This window comes from Astatotilapia calliptera, chromosome 7 (assembly GCF_900246225.1).
Source record: "Astatotilapia calliptera chromosome 7, fAstCal1.2, whole genome shotgun sequence".
NCBI classification, from domain to species: Eukaryota; Metazoa; Chordata; class Actinopteri; order Cichliformes; family Cichlidae; genus Astatotilapia; species Astatotilapia calliptera.
Window position 1 is genome coordinate 60,875,399 of NC_039308.1, and position 16,255 is coordinate 60,891,653.

Below are 16,255 nucleotides of genomic sequence, written 5' to 3' on the forward strand. Positions count from 1 at the left end.
TCCAGACGCTCAAGCATGCCGTCGTCCTCATCGGTCTTGACCTGACTCAGCGTCGCCGTACAGACTTGTTGGGCTGCTCAATTCGATGGCGTCTGCACGTTGAGAGGTGTCGCTTCAGATGATCAGTCAATTGTTCGGGCAGATGCAGCTGAGAATGTCCCGTTCTTGCATGGCCAGCATACCCGGACATTCGCCCATTGAGTGTCGGATGTGCTTGACGGCGTATACGAAGCGTGTACCATTCCACGAATATCCACACCTCGCACAGCATAAGTGGATGGACCACATTCACAGCAAATGAAATCTGATAGATCCATGCGACGATGTTTGATGCATGAGGCAAATGGGGTCACACAGATTACCGTGGTCCCAGACCCCCAATAGCGAAAAACTGCACATTTAGGTGGTTTTTGTTGTGGGCAGTCTGAGGTACACCTGTGCACTACTCATGATGCGATCAATCCTGATGTGGCACACCTGGAGGTGGGATGGATATTATATAGCATGTGCCCACTACCACACTTTGGATGATTTTGACCAGTGTTGGGAGGATGTTTATGTATATCTGATGAATTTTAGTCACGTCATCCCATGGGGAATGGGAGAAAAACAAACACAAAGTGTTGCTTATTATTTTGTGAGTATATATATAAGTTCAGACCATCTACTAATCGAAGGTCGCTTGGTTGATTCCCGCTCTTCTAGTCCATGTGTTGAGATATCCTTGTATCAGTTGGACTGTGTGTGTGTGACTGTTAGACAAGAACTCCTTAGTCATATATAAAAGTGAGGTGTGAACGAGACTTAAGTAAAAAGTGCTTTGAGTGCTCAAATTGAGTAAAATGTGTCATAGCACAGAAGCTTCTTTAATGTGCAGTTAAATACTAGGAGAGTGACACATTGGTTTTTGTAGTTTTGCCCCTGTGTGACACCACTGTAGAATCTAAATCAAACAATCGAGATGTGACTTGAGTACAGATTTTTAGCTTAGCAAAAAAAGAAAAAAGACATTAACTATTGAAGAATTAAAGCGTTTCATTAATATGACAATTGTCCACCAAAATTAAAAAATTTGTATCTTTGTCCAAAAACTTATGGACGTGATTTTACTGATGAACATGTGGCTGGAACATGCCTGTCACTGTGGAAATTACTTTTTGTCCAAAATTTGCTCTCATGTCTGCAAATAACAGTGCCTTTGATATGTGTAGTTCAATGGTGATACTATAGTTAGAGTTTCGTTGGTAGATAGGAGGTTTTTTTTTTTGTTCAATTAACATTTGAACCGTGTATGACTTTGAAAAGAGGGAACTTAAGAGTTCTCTCTTTTAACTACTTCCTTAGTTTTACACACTGTATATTTTTTTGAGATGTAGATACAATGCAGCATTTTCTCTGACACTAATGTAAAATTCCAGGCACAGATTATGATAATTACTGTTATTTGCTCACAGTATAATGAATGATGCGACCTTAATACGTTTGAGCATTTGATTATAGTCTTTTTCAGCTGTAAAGTTACCTCTTACCTGCACCTCTCTGACCTGGCATCTTTTAAAGTAATGAAAAAGTGATTAAAAATTGAAAAAGTGATTCAGATATTCTCAATTTACACATTTGTTTCACAGATGATCTCTAAATCCAGCAGCACATGGAATTGAGAGCTCAATAGTGCCCTCTAGCGTGTCTGTTGTACAATGTGAAAGCAATGCATTGGGTTTTAAAAACAACGTCATATTATTTTACGGTACAAGAACGTATTATGTTTGCTGCATGTTATTTATTTAATGTTATTAGTATAAGGTCCCAGACAGAATCCACTAAAAACAACCTTTCTGGTACAATGGGCAATAATCCTCATGACTAAAAGAGAAAACAAAACAAAACAAGAAACAAACAAAACATGCTATATGCTGTTCTTTCCTTTTATCCTCAAACATAAGTTTGGGTTTTGTGTCCGTCTTTTGTTACGAACGCCTGCACATGCAGTGCGCAGGAGGAACCCTTGTGAACACGTAGGAAAACTGACAAGGGATTGCCAAATCATTTTCCTGCCTGGGAATGACGTCCGTCCTGCACATTCCAGTTATATTTAGAGCCTATAAATAAGCTCGTGGAGTGCCCCCTAGGCTTTGTTGACTGCAGGCAGCAGCAGTCAGAGCACAAGTCCTACAAATTGTGACCTTTGTGGGTATATCAATGAAATCATTAATCATTTCAATCATTAAAGTATTGATATGAACCTCTCACTCTGGTTAAAAAATAATAATTTTAAAAACATACATATGTGAATTAAAAAAGACAGGTAACATCTCCACTACTAGTAGAATAATCAGTGCTTATATAAATCTAGTCATAAATGAAAACTGTGTAAAAGAGCCGCAATGCGCACACAAATGACAAAGTACAGTGTATTACAACTCATATTGCGACACATACACACATCGAGAGATAAATGCCCCAGACCGGTTGAAATCCTGCTATGGTTTATGGGTAAAAGTACGCCTGGTATCCGCCCATATACGCGTAAAGCAGGCCAGACGGAGCAGCTAGGCCGGGGCGCTGGATCAAATGGAAAGTTCAATCGATTAATTTGCTCACTTTTTCGCATGTTCTCTCTTGCTTGTGAACCGACGACAGATCAACTTAAATGCGGGGGTTTTGGTGAGAAATAGGAAATGCAGAGATCGTGTGAAACGAGAGGAATATCAGCTTGACTCGGTCGCTACTTCGGACGCGGAACTCCACTCAGTAAAAGGTAAAACAAATGGAGGAGATTATTACATGTTGGGCCCCCTTTCCTTTTTTTTTGTAGTGCTTGTCGAAACATTGTTTTCACTAATGTAGTTAGTCGGTCACCGTGCCCGCTATCTAAACACTAAACAACACCGCTATAGTGGTATTATTCATTTTCGGTTTTTTGAACTTAACTACGCCCAATTGTTAACCTACCGTCTGGCCCTGCAACGCAGACCTGTGAGCTAGCTTACCAATGGCGGCTTCAAAATCTGGCACCCTTCCCCTTTGAATGAATGATAACGAGTGTGTCGGGGTAGGCGGTGCAGCCAGTGCTCCTTTTAATGAATTACATTTTTATAATACGTTAAGTTAGCTGATGTGGTCTCATGGTGAGTTTACTTTCGAGGCTGTTGGCGAGCTCCAATGCTAAGCTTGCTAGCAGCACAGCAGCCCGGTGCTCAGACGGTTTCACACAGCCTTTATGGTAACCCTGTAGTCGCAAAGCGGTGAATTTAAATCAAAATCCCTGTTGACTTTTAAGTATGCTACTGATGCTTCTACCTGTTGAAGCATGATAGGTGGTCTTTCATTGAAAAGCTAAATCACGTAGCCGGCTAACCGTTCCAAACTAGCATAACGATATGTTTGCTAATAAATATCGACAAGTCTTCTTGTGAAATGGGTGATATTTTTTTTCTCCCGCAGTGATATTCAGTTCAGTGGGTTTTTTTTTCTTCTTCTTCCTCTATTGGGAATGTCCTTGATTTCAGGAATGTCAACATAAAGTTGGATGCACTGCATGCCATTAATGGGTTCAGTTTAAGGCAAGCTACAGCCACGAGTGGCACACTCCTATCTTAAGGAAATAAGGTTTCCATCGACCTTCCACAGCTTCAAAACTTTGCCACAGTTTGAAGCAGATATCATTCACTGTATTAAAAAATTAAAAAAAAGAATCTCAATCCTTAAAACGCAAATTATATTTTCTTACTGGAGTACAAGAGCTAAATTCCTTATTTTTAAATTGTTGTTTATTGCTTGACAGCTTGCTGTATTCATTCATTTTCCACTTTCACTGACTAGTATGCTGCAAAGTGACAGCATAGACATAGAGACGTGAAAGCCATGTGGCACACTCAGAGGAATCTCCATTGACACTGGAATTGGTCTTGTCTGTTCAGGTTAAAGATGAGGTTGTTTCTTTACAGATGGCATCCTCATCAATGACATGTGTAAATCACTTAGTGTGTAGATGAAATAATGGGGGACAATTTTATAAAGAAAAGTGTTGTGAGCACAAACTAGTTTATTAGTAGTTGGGCAAATGCATAGCATTCTAGACATAGCAATAATATTTAGTGGCACTCCTCCCTGACTGCAGGCTCAGCTGAGCTTTCTGTGCTGTAGCCTCTGAAAAGACCAGCAACTACTATTGATGTGTTCCGCTCCACACAGCAGACAGACAGCAGAGACCCTCCCAGTTGCCTGTCAATTTTGGAGCCTTAATGTAATGTCATGGATTTCTGCCTGGGGTTGGCGTCTGTTGTGGAGCTGTCACTCAGAAAACACTACTGAATTTAGACATTTAATTATATATACGCATAATCTCATCTTTATGCATTTTATTTCACGTTTGATGTTTCTGACAATTTTCAGAGACAGCAATTTCAATTGATTATTTAAAGAATATTTGATAATATAGCAGCTTTTTGTGAATCCATTTGGGTTTTTTCTGTTTATAGCCTCCATTTGCATACAAACACATGCAGATTAACCATCTATTGTGTTTGTGGCAAGCTTCTTCTACAAGCCTCTTGGTTAATACTAAAATGGGCATTTTCTCTGTGAAAAGCAAACTAAACTTGGTGTGAAATCTAATTTCCCAGTGATTCAGGTGTGTTATTAAACGAATAGCTGAGGGCGAGTTGAGTTACTTACTGGAAGTGGTGTTCATATATTAATATCTTCTCATTCTGCCAGTCCTGAGTGTGCAGATTTCCAGTAAACAAACGGGTTGTTGTACAGAAATGACAATGTTTGAATGCGATTAGATTGTAAAATTGTTTTAAGTGGAAAATGCACGAGGCATTGATTGTGCACCAGATAAACTAATACTTTCCATTTGACTTTCACTGAAGATAATCATATAATGAGATTGTATTTTTGTTTTTTTTTAACTTGCAGGTGAATCATGACAGAATATAAACTGGTTGTGGTGGGAGCTGGTGGCGTTGGCAAAAGCGCACTTACCATTCAGCTCATCCAGAATCACTTCGTGGATGAATATGACCCCACCATTGAGGTAAAGGAAAAATATAGAATGTTTCTGTTCCTGTGTCTTTGTATATGTGTCGACATATGAAAGGGGGCAGCACAAGTTGTAAGTCCTGTTTTATATATATATATATATATATATATATATATATATGTGTATATATTCACAAAAATGAGTTTCAACAGGTTTTACTGGTTTAAGCTTTAAAGAGAGACTCCAAACAGGTTTTCTAGAACTTTCAATGGATGTCTTCCTGCCCGAGCTCTCAAAAGGCCAGTGATCAAACTAAGTCCCATCATGATTTCAATCAATTATTGATTTGTTGCTGGAGGTTAGACCATTGATATAGATTAAATAGAAGATGGCATCCAAAGGTATGGCTGTTCACTGGAGCAAAGAGTAATTATTTGTGTTAGATGGGATTGAGTGTAGTTATCAGTGTAATAAAAAGCTGGAGTACGTCGACACGGTAGAAATGAGCTCATTGTAATATGAGGTCTGCTGAAAAATGAAGTGCCCTACTGGTGTAGTGAACAGAAGATGCCCTGTGGTATCTTTTATTGAAATCATCTCATAACTTTAAGTATCGTAATTATTAGATTAAAAATGCGATATCATCGGTAAATCACACTCAGCCAACACATTTAGAGTAACTTAAAATCTATTTAAAAATTATTAAATAAGCTATCATCTCATTGTATTACATCTCTTAAAACCACTAAATTCCAGGATTCTCATGTGTTTTGCTTCCAGGACTCTTACAGAAAGCAGGTAGTCATTGACGGAGAGACATGTCTACTGGACATCCTGGACACAGCAGGTCAGGAGGAGTACAGCGCCATGAGGGATCAATACATGAGGACAGGGGAGGGTTTCCTCTGTGTCTTTGCCATCAACAATACCAAGTCCTTTGAAGACATTCACCACTATAGGTGAGCTAGGGGAGAAATTGCCTCATGTCTTTGTAACCAGTATGTAGTAGTTTACTTAAAACTAAGAAATAACATGCTGTATTTTGAAGTCACTAAAGTGTATATATAAAAATGTATATTTTTTATATATATGGGGTGCAATGATACGCAAAATTCACGGTTTGGTTCGATACTTTGGTGTCACGGTTCGATATTTTTTCGATACAAAAAATGTTCATGCCTTTTTAATTTTTAATTTATTAAAATTATAAATGTATATTTTAACTCAAAAGTACAGTTTTTAAATTTAATGTTGCTGAAACAACAAAATAAAAAAAATAAATCTATCTGATCGAGAAATCACTCATCTTTGGAAAAGAGAGTTTATTACAGAGAAATGGCTCTTTCCAAAATAAAAGCTATACTATAGCCTTCTTCTGGGGTATATTCTCAGCAGCATATTAAACATATCAGGTCCCCATAAGGAGAATCATGTGCTAAAGGCTGTCTAAATGACTCGGCTAAAGTTTGTAGCATGCGTGCTTGTTGTTTTTGCCTGCTTCCACTTGTCTTTGCACTAGGATGATGTCGGTGTAAATGTGCAGTCATATTCGTTGTTCCCACTAGTGCTGTCAGCGTTAATCTTGTTAAAATGACATTAACACCATAACGCGTCAAATCTCCGTTAACAAGTTACCGCGGATCGCTCCGTGCGTGGGGCTGGACGGCGTCAACACGTAAACGGCTAACTGCGCTAACGCACTAGTTCCCACAAATTGAGCATTGCGTGGCACATCCGACATTAGGGGTGGGGGAAACAAATCGATACTGTGTAGTATCGTGATATTTTGTTTGCTAATAATGTATCGATACAGGGACAGCAGAAATCGATATTTTGTTACAAAAAAAGTTTTTGTGCTCTGACTTCAGAGCATGTTGATCAGCTCCTTTTTCTGAGCAAGAATCCTGACATTCCTTCACTGTCCAAATGTGTTTAACTTTTTTTTGGCAGCAATAAACATGACAGTTTACTTATTTTAATTTAAGACATGTTTTTTTTTTTTAAATTAAGTTTAAAACTTTTTTATTTAATGTAAAATTATATTTTGTTTTAATTTACTTTCAAATTCTTCAGTTGCTGAATGGGGTGCATAGTTTTCACAAATTGCATAGTTCAGAATAGCTATAATTGTACCAGATGGTTGCATTCAGTTAAGTTGGACTAGACTGTAATACAAACCGTTCAGTTTGTCAACAATAAAACTGACTGAAATGAGAGAAAGACTGAGTGCGAGACTTTGATATTAGATAAAATGAATATTGATAAAGTTTACCTTTATGTACAGAATCTAACTATTGCAAAATATTTTAAAAAATTGCAATAATATCGTATCGTGGGATGTATGGTGATTCCCACCTCTATCCGACATACTGTTTTACTTTTGTCCATGACGCGCTTACCATCAGGGTCATGCTTCACATGAAAACCAAGATAGTTCCAAACGCCAGATCTGAATGAGGGTGGGGGAGGTTCAATTTCGGGTAGCATTGAGGCAGTTGCCATGTTGCAACGAGCTTAGCTTCTGTCTTGCTAGCTTGCGCTGCGCTCAGTGGATCTGCACTCGACAGTGCAGCCTAGGCGGGGTAGTCGAACACAGATCCACTGAGCGCTCAACACAGACAGTATCGTCAGAAGAAGAGTTGATAAAATAAATAAATGTTTTATTGTTCAATACATATGCGTACCGAACCGAAAGCACTGTATCGAACGGTTCAATATCGATACCAGTATCATTGCTATTTATTTATTTAGTTTTATTTATTTTTTTACTGTAGCAACCCCCCCGCCCCCAACTTACTGATATACTAAAATATTGTAAATATATGGGATCTTCTATTAAAATGTACAAAAACACTGTAGGAATTACAACTACAGCAGAATATGTGTATCAGTGTTCTGTAAGGGGCTGAGCTTAAGTCATTAATGTTCTTGTTTCTGAAAACTACAGCAACACTTGCAGTTTATAGAAAGTCATTCTGTACACTACAAGTGTTTTGTGTGTTCAGTGTGGTTTGTTTGTACAGTGTTTTCTAACATCGTATTACGTAGCCAATGGAGTACTACACAAGTAAAATGAAACTAAAACTGCAATTCTGTTCTGGCTGTGAATGTGTAGAGAACAGATTAAGCGGGTGAAGGACTCTGAGGACGTCCCCATGGTGCTGGTGGGGAACAAGTGTGACCTCCCGTCCCGGACAGTGGACACAAAGCAGGCTCAGGACTTAGCACGTAGCTACGGCATTCCCTTTATTGAGACCTCAGCCAAAACCAGACAGGTGAGAATCCCAACAACAGACTGAGTGTTGTCCTCAAGACTCAAAGTGGCTCATTTGTCAACTCTGTCACTAAACTGTTGTGGGATTGAACTGGAGGTATGGAGAGCATGTTAAATGGTGTGGAGGTGCATGTGGTCTCAGGGTTATTGGTCGTTTTGTCATTTCCATAAATGTTCCTTTCGTATCAAATTGTTTTTTCAGAAAAGGTAAGCTAATGGTAATTTTGGTAACACAGCTGGATGATTTTGGGAAATGGATCACAAGAATGTGATTGTATCATGAGGGATTATTGATTTGTGTTGCTATCTCTGTTGGTCCCTTTTTATTTATTTATTTATTTATTTTTTTTTTTTCTTAAATGATTATCTTGCTTGAAATTGTCTCAGGTAACACGCTGTGCATCATTAAATCTTTTTTGGTTAATTTAAATTTAATGGGTGACAATGTAATCATTGCATGCTGCTTTGTCACGGATATGTGAATTAAATCATTATTAGCCCACCTGCAAAGGATCCTGCTTTATAAATAATCAGCAAATCGGTGTCAGGGACTCTGCATGAAAGGGCAAAGTGTCGGAAATTAATCAGAGGGTTAATGATTCTGCTTACTGGTTGCTGTGTCTGGGGTTTTGGAAGATTTTTCTGTGATATCAGTGGTGTGTGTGTTGTGGGCATGGCTTTAGGTAGCAGACTGGCTATTGGAGTGATCTGTAAGTGCATTTTAGTGTTCTCTGATCTGGGGTGAATCATAGTTCCTTTTGGTGCAGGGAAGTTCAGTGTCCACACAGTGCTGCTTCTATTAGAACCGGAACTATTACATTTATTTGAAGCCACTCATGGCTACTCTTAAATAATTTAATCTTCTCTGGAAATGCACGATGGGCACAATATACAATTTTTAAATGATACCAAACAAATACTGTTACCACTCGCCCACTGCAAGCTTGGAAGGTGTCTGTTTTTAAAACGGCATACAGTTTTGGAACTTGCACACGTTACATGAATAACGAAGGAGGTTTTGGACACACCAACACAGTCCTCGCTCACGACTTACCCTGCTTGCCGCATTTGTCATCTTGAAAAATAAAGTTCTAGAGAAGCATTTAAGCTTGTTCTGCTGGAAGTAATGGTAACTCCATTTCAGATTCCCAAATGCATCTGCTAAAAATGAGATTTTCACTGAATCATCTAAAATTGGCTGTGGTGCAGAGGCCAGAGGGGATAATTGGCTAAATTAAAATCTGGTGGCTTGAGCTTTGCTGCTTTTTTTTTTTTTTTTTTTTTTTAAATATGCAATTTAAAAAAAAAAAAAGCAAATATATTCGTATTGTGACATTTTTATTATGACTGTAAAGTTTAACTGCGTCTTACATAGTTGTAAAGGTATCACATTCATAACAATCTGTCCACAAGCAGATATAAAACCACAAGCTAAAGCAAAGAGAGCCGCCTTGTCTTAGTCCTCACTACAGTAGATGTCTCAGGGATCTTATTTACCATCACAGAACACTTGCATACATGTACTCAGAAGGTGAAAATAAGAGCAGCCACACTGGTAATCAAAATTCTGAACCACTCCTGCACCATATTACACCTCTCCACTGTCTGTTTACAGTTGTGGTCAGAAGTTTACACAAACTCAACAAATTCTGCCAAGAAGGGTGGTCAGCAATCCAGCCAGAACTATGCCAGAAGCGTGTTGATGGCTGGTGTCTGGTTGAGGTGCAACTCAAGAAGGGACATTTAGCCAAATATTAGTGGGGGCGTGTCTTTGTATTTGAGCCTGTGTGGATTAGAGAAAACTAAAATGAACTCAAAGCTCAAGCTTAAAGATGTATGCTGTACAATCAATTGAAAGAAAAAAATAATGGCCCAAAATTATCAGGACATTCATGCCCATGATAAGTGAATTAAAACTTCTGACTACAACTGTATACATATACTCAATGCGTTGCACTTGTTTTGGACTGATGTAGCTGAATACACTGCTTCTGTCAGTTTCAATGTGGATGGAAAAGTAAGGAGACTACAGTGCATCATTGCTTAATAGTAGTCAGGTCAGGCAACATACTGAATCAAAGTATTTGTTTTCTGAATGACTTAATATTTATTTCCTCTCCTTAAAAACACTCAAATTATCTTTTTAAAGATATGGAGGGGGGGAAATCAACATTTATATTCATCCATATCCCAAGATTTTGAAATAAAGTGTTATGCAGAGGATTAGGCAGGGCAAACTTTGCAAGTAGACCTGCACCGCCAGTTTGCTTTACTCCTTCGTATTTGTAGTTTGTAACAAATGCATCCAAATAGTATGTCCTCCCCCCTCCTCCTGTGTATTCCTCAACATTGAGGAAAGTTGTGTTTCATACTGCAGAGAGTGGAAGATGCCTTTTACACTCTGGTACGGGAGATCAGGCTGTACCGGGTCAATAAGATCAGCAAGGAAGAAAAGACTCCGCGCTGTGTCAAGCTTAAAAAGTGTGTTGTGATGTGAAGGGGTAAGTGTATGCAGCCGCACACCCACCAGCTCTGCGTGTGTGTTGTTAGTGGGAATTGTGGTGAAGGAAATGGAAGAAGACACTCAGTGAGGAGCTGGTGCTTCACATGTTCTCAAAGCTAACCTGCTGGTTTCTATTGGGGCTGTGGTGTGAGTCTAACATGAGGCTGAGGCAGCTGATGATTCCTGTCCTTTCAGTGTTTCTGTGTATCATGGTTGATTTTATTGAGTTTGTTTTCACACTGGATTGGTTTACTGAGCCTAAAGAACTTTGATCTATGCAAGCTAGTCTACTTTCACACTGGTGGACATTTGCATTATGCCTTCCTCATATAGGGGTGGGGATTTTTTTTTTCTCCCCTTATTTCCATTATGAATGATGACTGTGCTTATTGAGAGATGTCAGAAAAATTGAACGCTGTAAGTAGAAAAAGCACGACTGAAGTAACAGTCTGCATAGAGTGAGAAATGTTACAAAAAAACCCAAACAAGTGCCTACCTTATTGCTCAACTCGAGCATAAAAACTAACACAGCACCAGGTTTGGGTTTGTTTTCCGACTGTAAAGCTGGGAGTCTGTTTTCTGTCCTGTTTTAATCCAAACACGACTACTGAAATACATTTTCCTATAATGAAAGAAACCTTCTTTCTGCACTTTGGCAGCCAGACCTTTTCCTTTTAGTCAACCTGGAAAGGGGTCTGCACTTGTGTTCACACAGTCAGATTTCCAGGCTAACCGTTCCTAGATTCAGACTACCAGTGTGAAAGTGTCCTAATGGGCTGAAATCAGCATGAACAATGGGGTTTTTGGGCTGGTTTAGCCATCATGTGTGATTAGAGGATGTTACTGCAAACATTGGACTGAATCATTTGCTGGAATGTGTTTCTGCGAAGGATGCGCTTTGAGAAAATGGCAGAGATGTGTCGTCAACAAATTGTGTGCGTGTGGTTTTAAGGCAATTTTTCCTGCTGATATAAATCCCTTCTTCTTTACTCTGTTTTGTTTTCCTGCTGTCTTTGTCAAAACCTTAAATTGGCCTCAGGCTCTTTACTCTACTGCTCCTTACAGATTATTGTCACATTTACACACCGTTCAAAATGTTCATCACACATTTACGTCAGTGTGCCATTAAAACGACACTTGCTGCATTTCCATGGAGCCTGTTACTCACCAATAATCTGAATAGGATCTTTGTGAGAGAATAAAAGCCTAATTTAAATACCTCTGTCAGAATAAATTGGTGTATTTATATAAAAACAAAACAAAGTTTTATTACCCCTTTAACTCTTTTTTTTTCTTTTTTTTTTTTTTTTTTTTTTTTTAAAAGGGCTAATTTAAATTTGTTTATTCATTGCTTGTGAGAGCACTTTTCCCAGCGGTGCATCTTTTCCACTGGAACTATATTTTATGAATACTTCAGGTACATACATTTTAAATCCTGTACTGGTGCCAGACTGTGCTGATGACATTGAGAAATGAAGCCCATGTAACTGCAGCCACTGTCTTTGATGTCAGTGGAAGCACCACTGACTTTTATTCTGAAACACACATTTTATTCAGCATGTCCTAAATGGTTCGAATCGGATTGATCCCCCGAATTGTGTCTCATTTACAGAATGTACACTTAATCAGAAAACGGTGTATTTAAAATGGACAGACTTTTTATTTGGAGATTTTGATTCACTTTTAGTAGACAAGTTTACACAGTGCAGTCATGAACAAAGCTTCTTAACTCTAACGGTGCACACTCTCTGCTTGTTTTCCAGGGCGTCGACGATGCCTTTTACACGTTAGTGCGAGAAATCCGGAAGCATAAGGAGAAGATGAGCAAGGAGGGCAAAAAGAAGAAAAAGAAGTCCAAGACAAAGTGTACAATTATGTGAATAATGATTCCCTTTTAAGACAAAAAAATGCAACTATGTTGAACAGTTCAAGTAATACATTTTGTACATTACACTAAATTATTAGCCTATTTCTCCATACCCACACAATACTAAACCTGAACTGAATTTTCTGCCTTTTCTTTTTTTTTTCTCTTCTTATTTGCTTCTTTGGACACCAATAAGCTTCATTTTCAGTTTAGTGCCAGTTGCCCACAATATGGGTTCAAGAGCCTGATGAATTTAGGATTGTTATTTTTTTAAATGATAATGCTGATTTGGAGCATTTTACAGAGCTGGGAGCCAATTGCATTGCAAATTATGTTTAACAAATTATTCATTAAACCGTGAGTTAATTTTCTCTTTGCTTGAAAGGTCATGTTCTCTAATGACCTTTTTAAAAGTATGGGATGCCAAAGAATGAATTTTCATCCCGCTCACGTAGACAATATGGATATGAAGAAAGGACCAACAGTCAGCCAGATGAGATCCAATCCCAGCCCCCGTGTTTTGTCCCCGTCTCTAACGACCTCTAGGTATGACTTAGCTATGCCACTGATAAGTATGCATGCAAACTCCTACTCATCTCTGAATGTTTTAACACCTTCATTAGTTATTAATTAATTTGTCTTTTCTTAGTACTGTGTGTTCTTGCCATGAGGTGAGAGAGATTTTTTTTTTTTTTCCTTTTTGCATGAATTATGTCCTAGAAGACATGGGTAAACTGCCTCTGGTCGATGGATTAAACGAAGCCAGCGATAAAGAAGTCTGACTCAGTTGGACATAGTCTAGTTTTTCAGGTTTTTTTGAAAGTAGTTTTTTGCTTTTGTGAGAAATAAATCTGCCTTTTTTTTCTTTTCTTTTTTTTTAAAGCAGAAATTCTAAGCAAGATATATATTTGAACCCATTTTTGTCTTAATAAGATGGGACTAGCAGCCACATTATGAGGGTCATTTTGTGTTGCCTTTTTTGACTTCGGTTAAAAGTTTCCTGCTTTTCTTTAGGCTAAGATTTGACTGTAGGATTGTTTTGATTCATCCTGACAAATAATCATTTCATCAATATATGCTCAAAAACAGCTGTTAACAGCTGTCCTCCTCCTTGTGGACTTCGTATTTGACCGTAATGTTTAGGTTCACTGCATAATTTAAGGTTTGTCCAGCAGCAGAACATAAGAGGCCACGGAGGTGTCTTGCGCACTAACTTCTTTGCTTGTGAGCAGCTAGAAAGCAGAACGAATCCTTTACGCAGCTGTCAAGAATATTTGTCTTGGTGTGGAGTCACAGAGGTTGTTCAAAATGTTGTCCAAATAAATTTTCAGATTTTGTTTAGCTTTTCGAAGAGGGTTTTGTTTTTTTCTTTCTTCCCTTCTCTCTCCTACTCCTTGGATTCTTTTGCTTGAGTGTTGAAATTGTTTGTTGGCTTGCCTTTCAACAAAAATGATTGTCCAGCAAAATAATTTTTCTTCTTTTTTTTTTTTTTCTCTCATAAAATGTGTTTAGCGTGGCGATGCAACTGGAACGGATGTTTGTAAATGAGGCAATAATTGCCATAAAATTGGTTCTTAGATTAAATCGTCTGACTTTATTACAAAAATAATAAAAAGTCCAGTTTCCTTCTGGGGTCAACCCCAATTTCACCATTTTCCATTGTATTTACAAACTGCTCATCTGGGTTTTTTAAATTTGCCTTTTATCTTTGCATTAGGTGCTACATATAGATGTTGGAAGAGCCGAAACATCATTTATTTTTCCCCCGTGTACTCTAGAGATACACAAAATGCTCTTCTAGGGGAGCGTTGTTATTCCCACAAAAAGTGATGTTTTGCTTTCAGGATTAATGGATTTTGACCCAGTTTATTATTACCTCTTTTGCTTTCTTTTTTTCTTTTTCTTTCATGAAGTAGATGATAACTGTTGATGCAATTTTTAATTATGGAACCCTCCTGTCCACAATACTGTTTCACAAGTAGTTTTACTGTAATGTTTGAAATATTCCTCTTCCTTTTAATGGGTGCCAACAGCTGATTTCTGAAATGTATCATTTATACCTGGATCGTATTTTAACAACCTTTGTATAGTTGTGATAATGAGAGGTGCATATTTTGTAAATTGTGCTTCATTTCATTTGTGTCTACATGAATGTTGCTTTAATGGAGTTTCGCTCCGCTCTCTGTATGTGAACAGCGAGTGTGACTGGGGTCCAGGTTTAGGGAAGTGAATGAATGACCACTTTACATCATACCTGTGGTGGGCAATGTAGAGTGGTGATCTAATCTCAAATGAGTCTATTTTGCCATAAATCTCACCACTCCTATTTAATGTGTAATAAAGAACAAAGTAAAGAGGAACCCAACTATTTTTTTTTTTTTCTGTTTCCTTCATAATGTTTTTCCTCCTCTTCAATTTGAATGATCTGATTAGTTTTTTTTCCATCACAGCACAACGAACGGCTGGAGAATGTAACTGCAGTATTGACACAAATTTGCAGTGATTAAAAATAGGATCTCATTTTGTTCTTCTGATATTTGAAGACTTCGCCAGTCTTCCCAGTAGATGGCACTGTTCACTCAGTTTGAAAAGTATTACAGATGACAAGGAGCAGCTCTGAAGGCGCATTTCTCCATCTGCTCGCACTTGCTGTAGAGTCAGCCGTGTTCTACCTGGTACATTTTAAAGAATATAAAAGCACTAAATATACTCAAGTCACAGCACAAATATTTACTTTTATTCATTTTGAAAATCATGGACAGGCATTTATGACAAGAATTAACCTCATGTACTGTCATCAGGTTCATTGCGTGCATGAATTAAGTTGATATATTTTAATATGTATAAACAAAAACATGCCAGTTTCATTAGGCCATGATGCACAGTTCTAACAAAGCAAAAGCTCCACACTTGAGGTTTTATTTGGGAGTCAGTCCAGAGTCCTGATTTGGTAAGAAAGCTCAGCTTTAAATATACACACGATCACATTTGTCTTGTATCCTTTCTTTGAAATAGCTTGATCTTATTCTCCAGGTTTAACATAATGAGCTCTTAATGTTATTTCATCTGAATGAAACCGGTTCAGTGCAGGCACCTTGACAGGAATCTAATTTTAACTAATTATGTTTGCAAAGTCCAAACAGTTGGTTAAACCTATTTTAGCTCATTAAATTTGCTAAATCTAAGTATTAAGAATTAGCATTGAATGGTGAATACATTTGCTATTTTTCTGAATGGGACAACATCTATTATCTCTTAAGGCTCGTTACATGTTTATAGTATTCATATTGTTACATACAGATCCAAGTTTTTATACAGTGAAAAGCTGAGAGTTGTGATGAACTCTGATATAGTGATGTTAAAACATGCAGAGCTATTAATCAAAGAGACTTTAAAAATATTTTAATATCTGGTCCTGTCCTGTGTCCACATGTGACCTTACATCAGATGTGTTTCTTTCAGTCAACATTAGCGTTTCATTTATTCTTTTTCATTTGTACTTTTATGCTCCACCCCTCTAACTCTGACTAGATTTAAATGTATTTTTTAAAAGCATCCAAATCTTATTTACAGCTGTTCAGTACTGACAGAAAACCGCTCCAGAGGTAATCCTTAACTTTGAAT

At 37.9% G+C, this 16,255-nt stretch overlaps 1 protein-coding gene across 3 annotated transcripts; it reads left to right on the forward strand.

The window, feature by feature from the left end:
• Window positions 1-2,473: 2,473 nt before the first annotated feature.
• Window positions 2,474-14,999, forward strand: LOC113027003 (GTPase KRas). 3 transcript variants are annotated; one of them, XM_026176376.1, is made up of 6 exons: window positions 2,474-2,758; window positions 4,924-5,041; window positions 5,768-5,946; window positions 8,103-8,262; window positions 10,639-10,754; window positions 12,527-14,999. In XM_026176376.1, the coding sequence occupies exons 2-6, from the start codon at window positions 4,931-4,933 to the stop codon at window positions 12,642-12,644; spliced, it is 684 nt and encodes a 227-aa protein (XP_026032161.1). In that variant the 5' UTR covers window positions 2,474-2,758; window positions 4,924-4,930; the 3' UTR covers window positions 12,645-14,999. The 3 variants fall into 3 exon arrangements, with proteins under 3 accessions (XP_026032161.1, XP_026032159.1, XP_026032160.1); XM_026176374.1 differs by having other exon boundaries at window positions 10,639-10,762; window positions 12,528-12,590; XM_026176375.1 differs by lacking the exon at window positions 10,639-10,754 and having other exon boundaries at window positions 2,476-2,758; window positions 12,528-14,999.
• The last annotated feature ends 1,256 nt before the right edge of the window (window positions 15,000-16,255 follow it).